General features: G+C 33.7%; 1 protein-coding gene across 1 annotated transcript in view; it reads left to right on the top strand.

Annotated features, from left to right (window-relative positions):
• The window catches only part of AGPS (alkylglycerone phosphate synthase), a 124,927-nt gene that overhangs the window by 81,236 nt on the left and 22,911 nt on the right, over positions 1-20,780 (top strand). Inside the window, exons 13-18 of the mRNA XM_019654018.1 lie at positions 2,962-3,038; positions 5,026-5,138; positions 9,433-9,502; positions 11,063-11,124; positions 14,569-14,658; positions 20,642-20,741. Coding sequence (XP_019509563.1) covers positions 2,962-3,038; positions 5,026-5,138; positions 9,433-9,502; positions 11,063-11,124; positions 14,569-14,658; positions 20,642-20,741 — 512 coding nt within the window. The remainder of the gene's footprint in view (positions 1-2,961; positions 3,039-5,025; positions 5,139-9,432; positions 9,503-11,062; positions 11,125-14,568; positions 14,659-20,641; positions 20,742-20,780) is intronic.

Below are 20,780 nucleotides of genomic sequence, written 5' to 3' on the forward strand. Positions count from 1 at the left end.
AAATTACTTTCAAAATACTGTACTACTGGATAAAGTTTAAGATAAATGTGTCCTATAAATGGGGTAATAGTTACATCAAATAAAAATCAAGCCTCCTGTGTGTTTTGGCCTGCAGAGATCTAGATCTTAAGAGACCTATGTATCTGATTAACAAGACTATGTTATTAGCCATTTATGTGCTATTATTGTAGTTAATTATGTTAGACATAGACACCTTTGTAAAATTAACTGGGATTTGGCCAGATTTTATTTATACTTAGGATCTATAATAAAGTGAAGGTTTAAAGAAAAGACCCTCTGGCTGCCTGTCATCCCTCTTCCACATTTTCATTACTGTTCTTAGGAGCGTGCTGTAAGGTCGCTTCTATCCTCCCCGGCCTTGACTGTGTCTCTTCTCCCTCTGCCCTTCACTTGACCACCAGAGTGACCCTTTGGAAATAAAGATCTGATCATGCTTCTTGGCTGTCAATAATCTTTCTGGTTTCTCAGTACCCATTGAAGCCTTTCTATCTCCATATCCTGCCATGGTTCCACAATGAAGCAAATGAAGAGTAAGGCTTAGCACAGTGAGGGGCGTCCAGGACTTTGACCCAGCTACAGGGCTGGTTGGTCAGTGTTTGTAGCCTGTTGCTCATTAGCAAAGCACAAGCCTTATTATTAGTTGTTAAGGTTGTCAATGTCACTCCTCTGATACAACCCTAAACGTTAGATTGAAATGAAATGTTTTCAGTATATTGACACACTCTACAGATTTTTTCTGTAGACTAAAGTTTGTCAAATTTAGGGGCTGTTTCTCATTCATTTTTACATCTCCTGCACCTGTCACATAATAGGCTCTTCCATGTTGATTTTAGTCATCAAATTAGCAAGAGGGTGAACAAATCTTGGATAGTACATAGTGTAGCGCTAATATTAAGCACATTATCAATAGCACAATTTATCAGATGTCTCCTCACAACTGTTCTTCAAGATGGTATCCCAGCTACAGACAACTCAAAAGCGAAATATTTTAGCCAAAGTCCGCAAGTCATATGTGGTAGAGCTGGGTTTGAACCCAAATCTGACAGCAACACCCAAGACTTTTTCCACTATCTCAGATTACGCCTTTGAAACATAGATATTTATTAAATTCTTTAAAATTATTTAATTAACACTGTAACAACAATAAATTCCCTAATCAAACTATCCAGCTAGTAAATTTGGAAACTAGTTCCTTTGTTTACCATAAAATATAAAACACAATAGCTGTAATATATTTAGAATGTAATTAATTTGATAAGCAACAGTAAGAATATGTAAAAAATAATATACTCAGTTAATACTAATGCTTCACCCACTTAAAAATTAGTATCACTTAAAATAATTATGCTTCAAAACTATCACATCAACTCAGTATCAGGGATATATGCGACTTCCTCCTACTAAGTGTTAATGGAAACTATGCATATAAATTTCAGTGTGTTAAGATGAACATATACCCGTAAGGATTATTCCACATCAGAGGAATAGCATTTGGAGTCCTTGTATCCTGTGTAAAGATTACATGGGTTAGAAGATGTGTATGAGGAACATAGAATTTCAATTTCTTATAAGAATACAACATACAGACTCAGTCATTTATGTTTGCATATTTATTTCCAATTAAAGTAAGACGAATCCCATTTGTGACAGGAAGTGAATATTTTGAGGCTATTTCTAACTTTGTACAAGCTAGAAATGGTATCTTTTATAGCACTGGTTATGCTAGAGAAGCGTCTCTGACAATTTACAGTAAAAGACAAAAAAATCACCAAACAAACCTCTTACTGGTGATTCAGGAATTCACAGAATTACTAAATTGATCTCTATCTAATCTGCCCTTCGTTTTTTATTTGTTTTTTGCTTCGTTCAGTTATAACATGGATATCTAACTTTTAGCTTCCAGTGAAGACTTAATTATAAGCAATAAAAATGTAATAAATATCACAAATCCAGACTCACCTAAAAGAAAGATGAATGTGGAAAAAAAAAAGACTGCAATATAGTTTTTTTACCCCAGAAATCTTTCAAAAGTTTTTCTTTCAAAAAACTAGTTTGCTGTTTATTCCTATTTTAAAGACGAGACCACTCCTTGAAATAAAACAAACAGAATCCCAAAACCTTAAAGTCTTTTTTAATAATAAACTTTTTATTTGGAGATAATTTTAGATTTACTAGAGGCTTTAAAATTCTTTATAAAAATTCTATACAAGTGGTGTGCCACATTTTTCTGAATTGGTCTCATAGCACTAAGGCCAGATGCATGACTCTTAAATGTAACAGTCACGGGAGTTAAGAAGTTGCTAACTCTGAAAACAGTGAGAAAACAGTAAAAGACTTTCATTCAATTAAACTCAATCCGCAGGCAAAGATGTTAATTTAAAAGACTCTGAGACACCATTTATGTTATTTTGGCAATTTTAACTCTGGGTGTGATTAAGGAAGCAATTACTAGTTTTACACCAAGAATTCTGGATGAATTAAGAGTTAATTAAGAAACAACCTTAAACATGGTATTGACTCAATATTTGGTTATAATTCTGAATGGTTTCTGCATAATTAAAAAAAAATAAAAATAAAACCAGTCACCATTGGGTGGTCTTAATGAAATAAAAATTAATGAAGTGATTTTACTATGTATAAACTATACCATTGAAAGATAATCTAAACTCTGTGTAGTATTAATTACATATAGTAATTTGAGTTAAAAAGAAGAAAACCAAGAAGGAGTTTTGTAAACAAAAAGTTGTGACTTTTAAAAGGATTGATAAAGATAAAAGATGTAGGTAGATCTAAGTATCAATATATAAAACAGGGAGATTTAAAAACTTAAAGTCATGAAAATGTTCACTTTCTTTTAGGATACTAAGTTGCAGTAGCCTCTTCATCTTCTGAAAAACATAGACTTTGTTAATTTAAAATATTAACTTTTTTTCTTCTTAGGTCATGCTCTTAAACCTCAGGTTTCCTCTATTTTTACATCTTTTTTGGATGGATTAAAAAAGTTTTATATTACAAAGGTAAGAATTTTTATAAAATGCTAAAATTTTAAATGCTTAGGATTAATCCTTTTTGTTTCTTGCCTTCTCCCCCTCACATGAACCTATTATGGGTTTTTTCATGCTATGGTGTACATTTCAGTTATTATTTTTCATGGTGGAATAAATATTTAAGTAAATCAATGATGCATTCAATTTCAGAAATTTAAATTTTTTTTATATTTGAAGTTCCTAAAAATAACACTGCATTAAACAGTTTCATGCATATAACATTTTTTATAGTTTGCATTTTTTGCTCTATAGTAGATACCTGGAAGTGAAATAAGAGTATGAATTTTTTTAAACTACTGATTGCTGAATTCCTTTCCTAAAGGTTTATACCAGCTTACACTACTGCTTGCAATACACGCATGCCGTTTTTTTGTTGCATCCTTCCTGTTGCTTGTGTGATTTTTGTTTTGTTATGTTTTAAATATACTGAATCCTGGGGGGAAATAGTACTTTATTTTAGTTGATGTTTCTTGAAACTCCAAAAAGACAGACCATTTTCCTGTATTTCCTAGATATAATTTTTGTGTGAATTAATGGAATATGGTTATTCAGGGGTGGCAGCTTCATGGTTTTTTTTACTTGGAGCTTTAGTGTGTGCCCTTTGAGTAATGGAATTATTAGATGCCTTTGTCGTAAATGTTGTAAATAACTTTTCCAGTCAGGTAACTCCCTTTAAAATAAGAGTTATTCTTTTTGGTGCAAGTTTCAAATTTTTATCTTTCCTGTGATTTAATTATTCTAAGCTTAGAAAGCCTTCCTTCCCTCAGAACTATAATTAGAACCATTTTCTTCTCTCTCACTTTTTCCTTAAATGGGAATTTAAAAGATTTTTCAATCTTTATTACTATTTGAATTTTTCAATTTGATGATGTGAGATAAAGATCTATATCTTTATCTCCCCCACCCCCAGTTGGTAACCGTTTGGCACAGCGCTATTAATTAACTAATCCTTGCTTCTCTTACATTGATTTGCCATGTTCTAAGACATCTTATATACCTATCCAAGTAGTAGACTCCATTTTAATGTATCATATTTTTTTAATGAGCTTTTGTTCTTAAAAAAGTAAATGGAATTAATTATTGTAGGTCTAGTTCTCCCTCTTGTTTTTTTGGAATTTTCCTTGTCACCATCACCTATTTATTATTATCTTAGAAAAATTTTAGAAACTCTTCACCATTTTAGGAAGTCTATCAAGGTTTTTATTAGAATAGGAAAAACTAGTTTATTAATTTGGGCAAGAATTGACAGGTTTATAATACCTAGTTTATGCATTCAGGAAGATAAGTCTTTCTCAACTTTTTTTAGGCATGTTTTCATAATGAAGTTATATATTTCCTTTTAAGATTTTTCTTAGATTTTTTTTTTTTTTTTAAGCTGAGCCATCCTGCCACCTGTTGGCAGCTCAGCGACTGCTCAGCTCGGGCCGGCAATCGAACTGCTGTTGCTCAGAGCTCAAACTCTTGAGCGAGCTCTTAACCAACTGAGCCACTCGGCCGGTCCTGTTCTTAGATATTTTGTATTTTAGCTTTATGCATAAGATCGCCTTTGAATATATTATTTAATGAAAAGTTATTGTAGTATGTAAGGATGCTGTTGGCTTCTACTTTTTTTCCCCCTACATCCTGCTATTTTATTATATTCTATCATTTTGGTAGTTTTGATTCTTTATTACAGTTATAATTTTTATAAGTTGTGTTTACATATCAGTATGTCATTACAATTGACACTGTGGCATACTTCAAAATGAAGTGTTTTTTCATAGTTTTATTATATTTTAATGACCTAAATAGGTGCATTAAGCATTCTTTTTGATTGGCAGCTAAAGTTCCAAAGGTCAATTTTTAAAGAGTTGGTGTGTTTGAGCCCAGATCAGAAGGAAAAAAGAGCAAAACGTATTTCGATATACTATTTTATAGGATAAGACTTATCTGTAATAACTTTTTTTTTTTTTTTTAGTTTAAAGGATTTGATCCAAATCAGCTAAGTGTTGCTACATTATTGTTTGAGGGAGACCGTGAGAAGGTTCTTCAGCATGAAAAACAAGTGTATGACATTGCTGCAAAATTTGGGTATGGCTTCATGTTCATAATTTCATAATGCCAAGAGAAAGTTCAGCCAAAATTCTGATATCTCCAAATAGTTGTTAATGTACCATTTCTACTGTTAAATTTATGGTAATATATGATAGCTTAAAATGTTGTGTTGGTTTACTCTCAGAATTTGTAGGAAGTTAGATTGGTATGTTGCTCTTATCTAATCATATATGTGATATATTAAATATTTTGTATTTTTTCATTAATGCTAATTGAATAATATTTGCTATTGTGCTAGAGTGAAATAGGAAAAAGATTCATAATCGTTAATATTTAGCGGTAATAGTATATGTATAAAACATACTATTTGTATGTTTTTAAAAGGAAATTGTGTTTAATCAAAATGTTTGATAAATTACCTGTACTCTACCCCCTGTCACTTACTGTTTTGTGCCAGTATAAAGAAACAGAAAACATTTCACATTTATAACCAACTGAATAATGATTGGGTGGTTTCTGTCTGTCTGCTTGATGGATTATAAGATTGATCAATGGAAATTCTAGTGCAAATGCTATTTATCAGGACTACATTATTTCCTTTCTTTCTTAAGTACATAAACTAACAGTTTTCTGGATACTCGTCTTCTTTTTTTATTTCAGAACTTGAAATGTACCATACACATTATTCTTAATCTGAGTTCTTTGTGAATATTTTATTCCTGGTGTATTTTAATCTTCGGGTATTTATCAGAACCGTTTTGTCTGTTTTATTTCATTTGAGCAACCAACTGTCATGAATTGCTTTTTCATGTAAGACCGATTTTGTTTTTCTCTTGTAACACCAGCCATTTACAACTTAAAAGTAAGGCTGAATCATCCTTAAAATGAATCCAGGTCTTTTTAGATACTAATACTGAGGCCCAGAGCTATTATTGATTTAATTCCAGCAGTTTGCTTATACTAAACAAAGCCTGTATTAGATTCATCCATTAAAAATAAGTTATGGTAGATGAGGTATCTGTTTAAAGCAAGGATAGAGCATTAAAAACATGGACGCTGATTGAAGTCTCGTTTTTTGCCATTACTATTTTTCACATCTTAGTTACAATTAGTTTCTTAGTGTACTTTCATCCTGGCTCCCTTCATTTAGATGCAGAAATCTTCTGTGTTCAACAATACAGGCTGTCATTAGGCCGATGACTTAGAGCTATTTTGATTTTTTGATGTTTGGAAATGTCTTTGTGTGTTTTTCTAGCAGAAGTCCTGTTTCCCACCCTCATCCCAGTCTCTCTAGGCACTAATTCTTTGTTTTAATCACTGAAAGTGTCACGGATAGTTTTCTTATTTAAGATTCCACTCTCCCAACCCTTGTTCCTCAATCATTTCTCCTTCTGCATGACTACATGGAAGAAAGCACCACTAAATTTTCTGCTCAAGTTTTCATTAAGTTAGTTTAGCTCATGTATTTTATTTTGAGTTAGGGTGTTATTAATCTCCTTCATTTTCCGTTCTTTTGTTTTAGCCTCTGTTCCCCACCACCTCATTGGCTTTAAATCGACTGCTTTTAATGCAGTGTTCCCAACAGTTTAGAGCATTTTTGTTATCTTAGCCATTTCTCCTCCTTGCCTGCCACTCCTACCCTAACTTACATACCCTTGCACACGTATAATCCAACAGAACATAATAGCCAAATGTTGAATAATCATACTTTGGTTGTTTTCCTATGTTTGCTGATACACTAAGCAGAATAAACATCGCTAAGCAGAATAAACATTACCTGTCAGCAATCATAACAAATGTATTGACATTTACCATAGAACTTGAGGTAATATGTTATCATTATTTTTAAAGTGTGTGCTTAAGTTGTTTAATGTAATTCAACATGAGAGTGATTAGGTTCACCAGATGGCTCTTTTATGTGAAAAGATGGTCTCTCTTTCCCCTTTCATTAGTCTTCCCAGCCTGTCCTTGTGAAACAGGTTTAAATTGGTTTAAGAACCTTGTTAATTGGTGTTTGAAATTTGTGATGGGGAGTAGGAAGTAGGGGATAGATGTTGCCCTTTTAACATAAAGCTGCTTAAATCTAAGGGTAGCTTTTTGGAGTGGCTGCAAAAGTGGCAAGTTAGAAGCGTTGAATTTCTAAGCCCTACTACTTTTTACATATTGTATCTTAAGGTAACTCTGGCTAGAAGATTCATAGTTTTGAAAGCTAAAAAAAAGAGAAGCTCGAAAAGGCTCTACGGTATTTGCAGGATATATGTATATTCTGTGATTCAGAAAAGCAAACCCAGAATGACTTCTCTTCTCCTTTGGATTGGGGTTTATGCATTTAGAATGGACATCGATTTCTTCTTGCTTTAGATAAGAAAATGTGTGTTTCTGTGTGGTTTGTCACACTGGATTCCAAAGTGGAACAGAACCCCCACACACACCAGATATTAGAAGAGGGTCTAAAGAAAACTGGCTTGACGTGGAACTGCAAAGTAGGACTTTTTCTCATCCTGTTGTACAAGAGACAGGCCTACTAAGTGTTGATATCTGTCACTTCTCACCAAAAACACGCTTAGAATGCGCCTTCTCAAAGATTGCCAGTGCAGGTCTTTTCAACCATTTTCTAGTCTTCACTCTCCTTCCCTTCTGCCCCTATTTTCAGGATGAACTGTTTTCTGTTGCCCAGATTAGTCGTGTTTTTTCTCTCTCAGACTCAGTGTCTGACTGTCACACCTACCTGAAGTATGGGTGCAGCTGTTTTCCTCCAGGCACTTCCACAGCAATGTTCTGACTCGTTTTCTTTTTGTTTTGGAACTTCATTTGACTCCCTACCCCACCCACCCTCACCCATACACGCTGAACCCAGAGTTGTCTGTTGCTTGCTTTTCATTGTTAGCTGTTTTACCTGCATTCTGTCTTCCTCGCTCATTAACATTCTAGCAATACAAATCTCCATTTCGTTATACTCCGTCCCCAAGTCATTTTAGACTACAGCTGCTCCTAGCACGTGTTTGTCACCCCTTGTGGATAACACTAATTCGTGTATACCTAGCTATAATACTAAGTCAGAAAATCTGATTTAGCCCATATTTCTTAGCCGAAAATTACTTTACAGTATTTGTATAGAACAAGGGTACATCTACATTGTATTATTTACTTACCTCCAAAAAGAAGCAGAACTTCAGAGGAGGGGGGGTGCAGGACTTCACTATAAAGTATTAATTGAAATCATAAGAGAAATGATTCTTCTAGAAGAGGCTCAAATCACAGAGGCTCTAGACCTGAGTCTTGGATGACACCATGGTTAAGGGCTCAGCATCCTGAGATAAGGAAGCACAGTTAGGGTATTGAGAAGAGAGACATAACAGGTAATCAACAATCATGACCTAAGCAAGTCACAAAAAAAGATACTTTTCTTTTTATCTGCTTTTATGGAGGAATCTTTAGGTGAGTATTTTGAGAATTTGGGGTAAGTTTAATGTAGTTAACGAAGAATAGTTAAAATTTAATTCTTCCTGATGGTGGAAAGAAACAAAATTAAAAACTCTATACTGAAGGTAGTGAAAATCAATAATGATTCAGTCTTTTAAAAGAAGAATGACTTTCACAAAGCAGAGGACTTGTACTGAATTATATGGAACAAGAGATTGATTCTAACTGGATCACCAAATACAGTTTCTACAGATAAAACTACTTTCAAATTGAAATGAATGGTTCATGTGTTCGTAGTAATAAGACCTTACCTATTGGTCTTATACTTGTCTATATGTTGCTTCGTAAACTTTAGTATTTCCATATAACTATGTTTTGTCTCTCATGTATGTCTTAAATTTCATAAAATAAACACCATGTCTTATACTCCAAATACTATGTGCTTACGTATTGAAGCAACGTCTTGGTATTTGGAAAATCCTAGTCAATAATTGCACATCTTTATATATGAATAAGATTATAATAATATATGAATAAAAATATATTAATATAATAGTATTTTAAGTATCTTATTATGCTTGTGAAGGTTATTTGTTTGCTTCTCATGTCTAATTTTCTATCCTTTTGACATTATGTGTAACAGTAGTTGAGTTCATGAGTCAGTTTTATTAGTTTGGTGGATAAAAGTTTGAAATTAATAACCAAACTGAAATATTAAAAGTGCTTTTAGATTTTTGTTATCCAAGCTTATTCTCTTGACAGCTCTTTGATATATTTATGATAAATGAGAGTAAAATAAAAATGGGATGAATTGTAATATATGTTAAGCTGTTATCTTGAGGTATCATATCAGTTTGGTTAGTTATATATATTTTTAATAGTTCATTTGATATTTATTTCATTACAGTGGACTGGCAGCTGGAGAAGATAATGGACAGAGAGGTTATTTGCTGACCTATGTCATTGCATACATTCGAGTAAGTTGTCTCATATTTCCCTTGTCAATTTATGTTGCAAACAATACTTTTTCTTTGAGCGAATACAATTATTTTCTTTATTTTCCCAAATTTATTTAAATTTTCTTAAATTTATTGTAATTTAGCACATCATTTTACAGAAATCCAAGATTAGCTACAAATCTACCCCAAGTTCCCTCATAGTAAGCATTTTAATGTAATCCTAGGTAAGATCTAAATTTTAGATTGCAGTGAAGAATATAGGACTTCCTGCCATCCCCTCCCCCCATGCTGATAACAAGAAGTATATTTATTGCCTGTGTGCTGTGTTAGAAGTTGTGTTTAACAGATTTACAGATTCTGAAAGGTAATAGATGATTTTAGGTCTTATAATTTTTACCTCCACAGACTGTCACTACCCCAATGTCTCCCATAGTAAGCATTTGGGTATATGTAAAATTTTGTTAGGCATTTTCTCTGAGGATATTGACCATTTTCCCATAATACTAAATTCAGAATTCTAGAAAATGGAATGTAACTGTAAGAAATATAGCATAGACACAGTTCTAAGTTTCTTAATTATTAAAACTCCATTTAATGTTAAAACAATCAAAAGCAAGTTAGAGATTTTTTGGGGGAGGGGGAGATTATTAATTTTATCTTATTTTATGTTTTCCCTATGCTTAATACTATTTTCACCAAATATAATGTTTACTGAATAAATGAATGCATAAGGGAAAAAGATACATTTTAGATGAATAATTTCAGAATTTTCCCTGCCACAAGTGGTAGAGTTGAAGTGATTCATTTTATTAGAAGTGAAAACTTAAGATGTATTGACTTTTCTACCTTATAAAATTTTCTTTCATATATTTATATGTCTGTGGTGGCTTGTGTGTTGCTCTTTTCAATTTTAAAACAACAGAATTATACTTTGGGTAAAGAAGTTAGTGTTATAAGTTAGTTATCATATAAGCATTATATCTTATATGCTCTAAAATATATTTTCCTAGCAGAGTTGCTTTCAAATGTTCTGTCTATTTAGTCACTACAAAGAAAGGCACTATATTTTCTAATTTGTTTTTTAAAGAAAAGTTGCTTTGAAGAAAGAGATAGCTTCCTCCCGCACCCCCCCCTCCCCCCCCCCACACACATACTTTCCTACTTCTCTGTTCCTTCAATTCTGATGGTCACTTTTTGGTATTGGTTAATTTGATGTTTAGGCCATTAAAAATCTGCTCGGGTAGTATTCTCTACTTGTACGTGAACGTTCCTAATAGAGACTCTGTTCATTGGATAAACGGTTGTGTTCCTACCATGTGTCAGGCACTCTGCCCAGTGCCAAGGGTGCAGAGGAGAACAAGACAGACAAAGTTCCTACTCTCCTGGACGATCTATCTCTCAGGGCCACTTCCCAGTGCTCTTATGAGATGGATAGCAAAGAGTCATAGAGACTGAAGTAGGAACATGTGCTACTAACAATCACATGAAATACTAACAATGAACATGAAACACTCACAATATTATTGATGCTTCTACATCTGTTATAATTTCTTGGTTTTTCTGTATGTGTCTTCACAGGACTTGGGTTTGGAATACTATATATTAGGAGAATCTTTTGAGACTTCTGCTCCTTGGGACAGGTAAAATGAAATAAAATGCTTGATACTAAAATATGCTCATGTATCTTTGTGTGTGGATATATAAACTTTTAAAATTTCATAAACAAGGTAATCACTCTTATTTAATATTTCCATCAGAATGTCGTATTTATAAGCTGTTTTTTTTTTATTTGAAGCAAATTTGTTCGTGTCCCATAGAAGGAAGATATTATTGAAGTTTGTGTTTTAAAAAGTCTTATTGAACATTAAATGTCACTATGTGGTTTTTATTTGGATTTGATTTAAATTATTAAATGACTAATATGCTTAAATATTCTCTAAAAAGGCCCCCAAAATTATAAAACCAGTTAGCCGTCTTTTGTAATATATCAGTTAGCTTTTGATATTTGTGTGCATCCTATTAAGCTAGATTTTAAATTTAAGCAATTTCTGAAAGATATTCAATTTAAAAAATTATGTACAATTTTTATTTTTAAATTACATACACGTACATTGTACAGATATTGGTAGGGAATTAATAGTAACAACTGATTAGGAAATGTGAAGTGGTTTTATTAAACACAGACTCGTGAGTTCATTCAGTAGTAAAAAATTCTTAAGGAAATTGTTCGTACATTTTATTCTAGTATGCCTTACATTTTAGTTCTTCTTTATAAAGTTAACAAATTATTTTAATCCACAATAAAGTATATAGGATATAGCAAATCCCCATGAATCCACCTCTTTGATATTACATGTCTTAACATTTTTGTTTTACCCTAACTTCTTTTTTTTCTCCCCCAGAAATCTTTCCACTTTTCTACATTCAGTCTTCATCTACTGTGGGCTTTTGGTGCATTGATGCTCATATTCCATGCATTGTAAAATAATAACCAAATTTATAGTATCAATCTATTATTCACAGATTTTGATGCTAAATTTAATTCTAAGGAGAATAAATCTTCTAAGTAAAAAGAATTATTAGCTCATCAAAACCTGACACTTTTGAGCACAGATATAGTTTGGCAGCTGTTCATAGTTGTCTCAAAGACCATTTTAGTCTTTATTAATACCTTTCCTTGCTGGGAAACGTAGCTTAGTGTAGTGTTACTTCTTCAGTATTATGTATTTCTTTGTCATCAGTTACTGCTAACTGATGTCTTTGTCTTTTTATTCTTTCAACTGGGGAAGCTAAGCGTGCTCTATATTTTTTTATTTTTCTTTATCCTTTCCTTGTATATACTTACATATTCATTTAATTGACTCAGTGGCAGTATCTTTCTTATACATGGCTACATATTTGGTTTGTTTTCATTTAAAACAACTTCAGGTGAAGTTTTAATAAATAAAATGAAGGGAAAGCAGCTACATTCCTCTCACTTTTTTTTTTTTTCCTTAAGCTGAGCCATCCTGCTACCTGTTGGCAGCTCAGCGGCACCTCAGCTCGGGCTGGGCATCGAACCGCTATTGCTCAGAGCTCGAACTCTTGAGCGAGCTCTTAACCAACTGATTACTAGTTTTCGTGTATTCCTCAGTGGCCCTAGCACAAGAGCTGTACCTGTTAGGTGCTCAGTGAATATGCTCCGTAGAGTCTTATGGAGGAACTGTGGAATAGTGTAAGAATGCAGCCTATTAAAATAGGTATCTAAGAGGTCCAGGTAGGAGATTGAACTATTTTGGATACACTAACCTTAGACTGTGATTAAAACCAAGGGAGCAGATACAAACACTTATAGATAGTATGGATTAAGAAAAAAAAAGAGGGCCTAAGAAAGAAGTCCAGCAGCTCCAATATTTAAGGGATAGTCATACAAATAAGAGCAAAGACTGAAGAATAATATCTGGGGGAGTTAGAGGAAAACCAGTAGTGTGAAAGAAGCCCAGGGAAATTTTTTTCAAAGGGGAAATGGTCAACAGTGCTAAATTTGCTAATAGGTCAGATAAGAATTTAGAAGTGTCCACGGTTAAGTTTATTTCCTATGTGATTGATCCAGATGGATTGTATCGACCTTGCACAAGTTCTGTGAGAGAATGCTTTCAGACCTCCCTTTCTATATATCATTTCTAGAAAGTATCCCATTAAGGGTTATAACCATTCAGTTTTGTTCTTTGTCCCATCTCCTCTTTATTAGTAGTATGTATTATGATATAGTACTTAAATTCCATTTTATAGAATCATGATAAAGAGCTTGTTACTTTTATATATCTGTAATATTCATTAACCCCTGTAGATATTAAAGCTTAGTAGGTTTTACTTATATTTAAAGAATTTGTTCTATAACTTGGATTTTCAAAATAAAAACACATTGAATTTCAATAAATGTTTTCCAAGAGATTTTTAAAAAACATGTATTCTTACTATTCCATAAATGAGATATAGATAACACTGATAAATCCTATTTGTGTGCAGCTCTCATAGAATAAAACAAAATTTAACTTAAGAGCACTGTTTTGCAAAATGAGAATTTATAACACTTTCAGATACTGTATTTATAAAAATAAAATTTGACATGTTAATAAAATACTAAAATCATTTTCATTTATATTTTAATTATGTTCTTTGTTCTTATTGGAAATATAGATAACTTTAATGTGTGTTATAAAGCATCTACATTTAATGTTATTTATATCAAATTGTTTCTCACACAGTCAAATCAGTCTTGAGACTAGAGATAGGCCAGCCTTTTGAGTTTCTTTAGTATTTTTTCTGGTCTCATGATTCTAAACAGACCAAGGTTTAAAACACAGAATCAGTGTCAGTACGTAGCCAGGATATTTATCGGAGAATAAAATGGCTTCTACATACCTTAAGAGTTTTATTTTCCAGATGAAACTAGGGTTAAGAGTTGTATTTTCCAGATGAAACTAAGTAATTATAACAATATGTTACAGCTCCCATTAAAAAATAGATTATCATTGTTAAATATTATAAATCCTCCCTACTGTTTTCATTGACTTGTAATATCAAACAGCTTTGCATAGCTTTACACAAGGTTACATGTCCAGTAAGTCTTTGTTGAACTGGATTTTAGCTCAGTGCTTGAGAGTAGGCTATAAAAATAGAATATTTGTTATAACATCATGATTATTAATTAAATTATTTTTATATTTCTATAAACGAGAATTAAATTTTCATTAACATGTTCTTTATAGCTTTAAAGCTTTTAAAATCTTGTAATTACATTTATTTTGAAATTGGGTTTTCCTAAATGCAGGAAACTGCCTTCAGGAGACTTGAGTGTGCTGTTCTGACTTCTTCTATCTTTCCTATGGCAAAAAAACAAACAAAAGGACTTTGCTTCCTTGAAGTAATGAATGGAAAGCTCAATTTGAATGATAAAAGCTCTTGTTCATTTTTGAAGGAATAAGTATGAAAGTTTTAGTTAAGAGAATTTCTAACTTGAAGGATGCCAGATAAATGAGTATTTATTAGAATTTTTGTAATTTATTTGAAAACTTAATATTGCATTTAATTATGTTTTCTAGGGTTGTAGATCTCTGTAGAAATGTAAAAGAAAGAATAACAAGGGAATGCAAAGAGAAGGGTGTTCAGTTTGCTCCTCTTTCTACATGCAGGTGAGTTTTTTATTATTCTTATACTTATTCTAAAAAAACAAAACACTTTTTTAATTAATGGAGAAGTGTAATTGGCCAGTTGAGGCAAAGTTTCAGTCTGTTTCACCTGACAAGCTGTTAGGATTGTGCCACCAGCATGTCACAGCAGCCCTGAGCCCTTTAGGAGTGGACCAGCCTTTGGTGCGTGAGCCCTCTGCACTACGCGGGCAGCAGGCCAGTGACGACCCCCCGAGTCTGAGCTCCTGGACTAAGAGGGGGGAGACCTCCTTCTTCATTCACTGAAACTATAAATATCTGCGAGGAACTCTAAGTTGCCTATCAGTCAACATAGCTCTTTCTTCAACAGAGAAAAAGCACTTTTTATCAGTGGTTGAACCATTTTATCAGGGGTTGATTAAATGAATGGGTGTGGAATAAAGGAATGAGTGGAGCAAAAGATCCGAATGAAGATTAACTCATTGCTTTCCAATAGATCTTTCTGCGATGATGGGAATGGGTATCTGCCTGCCCCGTGTGGCTGCCACAGGGTGTGTGTGGCTGTTGAGCTGTGGAAATGTGGTTGGTGTGACTGTGGAACTGAATTTTCGATTTTATTTAATTTCAAATAATTTAAATTTAGGACACTGCCCGAGGCTAGTATCTTTCATATTGGACAGTTACGATCCACATTGGGTCATGGTTAACGGATGAGCTTGTCCTCTGTTAAGTAGCAGCAACCCCAATGGAGGTTTTGTTGAGAAGGGGCACTGTGTATTCAGTGTTCCGATATTTTCTGTGTAAACACCAGAAGATTAAGTATTTAAGATTGAATTGAGCATTTGACTTCTCTAAAAAGTTATAGAATTAACTGGAAAGGAGAATAAAGGGAAATTCAGACAGATCATGAGCAGGGGAACCTTAAAATAAATGATACAGTAGTAATTTAGCACTTTAAAATTTATTGAGCAATCTGTATTATGTAACTAACTACCTCTTTTTTTCTATGTGTGTGTATGTGGTTCTCAAGAATATAATTCCAATATTTATTTATTTATTTAAAGATTTTTATTGGGGAATTGGGGGCTAGGAACAGCGCTGGGGAATTGGGGGAAGGGGAATAGACAAGTTGCTGTCCTTTTGTTCTTCAGTCTACTTGTGCAGGACGTTGCTTCACTGGCCCAAGTTGGCACCATCATTGCGCTCTTCCCGGGCGAGGCAGATCAGTCGCCGGCTTCTGGACAGCAGCTCACGGTGGCTGCTGGCTATACATGATAGCCCATGGCAACCCACTGCAGCAGGGGCTATAGCCTATGCCATCACCGGCGACCCATGGCAGCCCAGCTCCAGGTTGAGCTGTTGTTCAGCATGTTAGCTGTAGAGGTGTCACTGGCCCTCATATGTGGGATCCGAACCGGGGCCCTCTGGCATCCCAAGACAGCTCTTAACCAACATGCCACTCGGCTAGCCCTAATTCCAATATTTATTATAGAAACAAATAAAAAAACAATATAAGCATGAATGTAAGTAATTTTGGAAGTAATGTAATAGCTTTTTTGTTCAACGCACCAGATGCAGGATTCTGAAACAACAGTTACGCTTCAGCAAAATAGCATTTCTATATATTTCTGTTCATGATGCTTGTTCTGATTAGCCTGGAATCACTTAACCTCAGCCTGGGAAGGCAGGCCTAGGTCTATTCCAGCCCAAGAGCTAGGCCCTATCTACCAACTGCATCAATCACTGACAACTTCCTGCTTAGTTTTTTAATTTCTTTGTTTTGTAACACTATGTGTGTCTGAACAGTGAAGTCACTTTTCTGCTGTTTATTGGTAATTTAATGTCTTTGAGCTCTAAGTTTATCATTTGTAAAGTAGTGGTAATACCATCTACTTGATGGGACTTTTATAAGAATGAAATGAGAATGCATATGAAAAGCTATATAAATGCCGTTGTGTTGTCATGATGTAATTACATCAAAGTTGAGATAGACAATTCATACCAGCATTAGTAAGAATTGGATATTTGTTTTTTTATCCTAAAGACAGATCTTCATGAAGGCATCCAGTTGTTAAACCCTCTTGATATTTTGACATAGCATGGTAATTTGCATATATTTGCTTTGCAAGACTGTAAATACTTCTGTACTCTTTAAACTGCTATCTCTTCTGTGAATTTTTTTCCTTTTCTCTTTTACATCCTCTTATCTTGTATTTTCTTACTACCATGTTGTGTTTCTTAGTCCTCCTTATTGATCCCATTGAAATGGATATCTTTTAGAATTTGATGAATTGTGCTCCTGCTGAGGAAGAAAGTGAAATTCTAACATGAAGTATGAGAAAAGCATCTTTCTCTCATTAACTGTTCATGTCCATCGGGATCTCCTTGAAATTGTCTTTCTATATATGGGAGAGGGAGGCTTTGAAGAGCATTTCCGGAAGTACCAAGTCAAGCCTGTGTATTAACATGTTTTAGAACAAGTATATTTGGGGTAGAATCAAAGAGTATAAAAACTAAAAATGTGGATTTAGAGATTATTGGCTGGGCATTTGATATATCTGAAAGAGGCGGAAATTTGGGCCTTGTTATTTACAATAAAAAGCATATAATTTGTTAAAGCTACTGGTGGCTTAGTGACTGATCTTGGAGAGAACCTTTCCAAATGAAGATGTAAGAATGTGTGTGTGTGTGTGTGTGTGTGTGTGTGTGTGTGTTATTTTTACTTGTTTTAATTTGGAGCCATCTTTAAAAATGAAACTTTTGTCATTCTCAACCAAGATTGATACAGGAAGTCCAGACTTAACATGATGGGTAGGCTCTGAACTTTAAGCGAAATGAGATATAATGAAACCAATTTTTACCATAGGCTAATTGATATAAACAAGAGTTAGGTTCCTAGGGCTCTCATCGATGTTGTAATGAAACAACATTGAATGAAACAGTGTTATTCAAGGACCTGCTATGTTTACTTCTCTTGACAGTCTAGCCTGTCAAACCTCTTATTGTAATACTGAAAACAAATTAGGCCTAATAATCCAGAAGTCATTTGTTACCAGTGAAATTTGAAACTTTATTTTTTTAAGATTTTATTGAGGAATTGGGGTAGGGAACAGTGTTGGGGAATTGGGGAAGGGCAACATTGTGTTGTTCCAGGACCCATCAGCTCCAAGTCCAGTCACTGTTTTCAATCTAGTTGGGGGGAGCACTGCCCACCATCCCATGCGGGAGTCAAACTGGCAACCTTGTCAGGAGCACGTGGTCTCACCAACTGAGCCATCTGGCCACTCGTCGGCAGCTCAGCTTGGGTGCAGCTCACTGGCCCATGTGGGAATCGAACCGACAACCCTGTTGCTCAGAGCTCACACTCAAACCAAGTGAGCCACCCGGCCACCCTGAATCATTTTAAATAATAGAATCTATTCTTGTGTAGTTGAGAAGTTCTTATTCTTTTATTTTGTCAAGTGGCAACCTAACAAAATTTATGCCCCCTTCCTCCTCCTGTCTCATCTCACTCTTCAGTGTCTCTCGAGACTTCTCCCCTTCCATTATGAAAATATCATTGTGATAAACCACTGCTTATTGAAAGTGATTGGGAAGTAAAATACTCTGTCATCGGACACCTTCTGTAATGACACTTAAGTCTATTCTCTTCAGGAGGTATTGTGGGTCATCATTATGTATTATAGGTAGATAAAATTGGTATACTTAGACCGAATTTGTCATATGTCATTAATTAAGTAGCTATTTTTTAGGAATGATTTTCTGACAAAAGTTTAAATGCTCAGCTTCTCTGATGATCTTATAAAACTAAAGTTTAAAATGGGCAAAGTCTAGTTATTTGAATGGCTTTGATAAATAGGAGTTTTAAATATAGTTCTTATAGCTTATACTTGATTAAACTAAGATTTAACTGGAGTTTGATTTTAATTTAGTTTGATATGAGCTGCTTAATAGTGGCTAAGGAGATTATTTTGTGTTGAATGTAAATGTTGAATGTGTGAGATGTATTTTTTAAACTAGTTTTTTAAAAAGTTATTTAAAAATTAATTTAAAATAGTTATAGATCTCATTGACATCAAAGATCCTCCCCCCCAAATAATTTAGTTGTAGGGTGCATTTATTGATTTTATTTTGTTTCTGTCTATTAAAAGTTACTTTGTATGTTGGAATAAATATTCCAACCCTAAATTTTCTCAAGAAGTTTTATGGGAAGGAATTCCTAGCCAGTGAGTCTTACATAAGTAAAGTACTCCAAAAACCATAGAGCACAAACACTTTTTAGAAATTAAAGAATAGTAGTAGAATGACTTTAGCAGCCACACTATCACTGTCAAGATGATTTTGGAAGAGGTTAGTGTTTAACTGTTTTAAATGATAAAATTAACCTATTACAGTGTTAGATCTGAGCCACTTTCTGAAATGGACCCAAATCGAGGTTTTCCAAAAGATATTTTTATTATTTCTACTTTGTTTTTCTTTGAGATACTGATCAATCAAGCTTTGTAGTGACTTTAGAAGCCTATTTATCTACCCAAAACTAAACTGTGTAATATCGATCCAGGATTTGTTGAAGGTGGCAATACTCTGTTAATATTTATTTACATTTTCTATTTATTGATATTAATAATTCTTATATGAGTGATGTATGAGTATATTTTACTAATTGCTATAAACTCATTTCATTCCTATATTCTTTAACTGTTTTTAAATTTGATGATTCCTAGTGATAGTTAAAATGGTTCTCCAGTTTTTCTTAAACTTTGTAAATCGGGTACTTCAAATGTAAACATTCAAGAGATCTTTTTTATGAGTGTGAATTAACACTAGAAGAAAAACACAGCTGGCAAATTGACAGTAGCATTGTTAAACAGTTCATTTCTCTTGTTCTGAGGCACCTAACATTTGGCCTAAGAGGCCATTAAAATTTTAGATTAGATTCTATTGGTACTGTGTAGTAAAAAAAGTGTTTTCTCTGTATTTGCTCCTTCTGTTAAATTAAATTCTTTGTGGGAACCTCCGTAAATTGCATTCAGAGATTTGACTATGATTACCTTACTTTCCTTTTAAATGCTTCACCTAATTGCATTTTGAAAACCCAGATATATGTATGTACACACACACACACACACACACACACACACACACACACACACACACACCAAGGTGCCAAAAAAATATATGCACATGACTTGTATTCATCTTTTGTTATCGGTATATATTGAGTATTACAATTTTAATACAGTTTTTTCCTTTCTTAAAATGTGTATACTTTTTTGGGCACTCTCTGTATATATGATTTGATTAATGTTTTTTACCTTTTTTGCAAACACACATACAACATGCGCATATATGGGGCTTAGAGTGTAGCCTTCGGAGACACTATTTTAAGGTCATGTCAGTGCATTTGATATGATCATTCAATTTTTTTCAAAGTCCGTACTAATTATTAATGTGAACCTGGTGAATATGCTATTCTGATCACTTTTGGTATTTGAACATCTCTCATTTCCTAGTTTTAAGTTCTGATACTTATTCCTGTTAACTTTGAGGAAGTTCAGAAGACTTAGAGTGGATCCTCAAGTTCCTTCTAGTCTAGTCTATACTGTCTTTAACTACAGTATACTTCGTAAATGTAAATACAATATACTTCGTAAAAAAAAACAAAAACAAAAAAACCCGAAACTCTTCTGAGAAGGTGAGGTTTTTGTTTGTTTCAGGCCAGTTGGGGAAACATTTACATTGTTTTTAAATTTTGGGGGGGTAATAATTCAGACTTACCCCAATAAATTGTAAAAATAGTACAGATAGTTCGTGTGTGTGTGTGTGTGTGTGTGTGTCTCCTTCATCCAGCCCATCTCTGTTCCTTCCATGAAGTGGAAGGCTGGGTAGAGAATGATATTATGGCTCAAGCACATCATTCAGATGATCTTGCCTTTAAGTTTCTAGATGTTGAATCTGATTTCACTTAACTTAAAGCCTCATGGGGATTTGTCTGTTTGCTTTTTAGGGTGACGCAGACTTACGATGCAGGTGCATGTATCTATTTCTACTTTGCCTTTAACTACAGGGGAATAAGTGACCCACTGACTGTGTTTGAACAAACCGAGGTAATTTTGCATACATGACTATAGCTCTTAAATTTGTTC

Source organism: Hipposideros armiger, unplaced genomic scaffold (genome assembly GCF_001890085.2).
Source record: "Hipposideros armiger isolate ML-2016 unplaced genomic scaffold, ASM189008v1 scaffold_212, whole genome shotgun sequence".
NCBI lineage: Eukaryota > Metazoa > Chordata > Mammalia > Chiroptera > Hipposideridae > Hipposideros > Hipposideros armiger.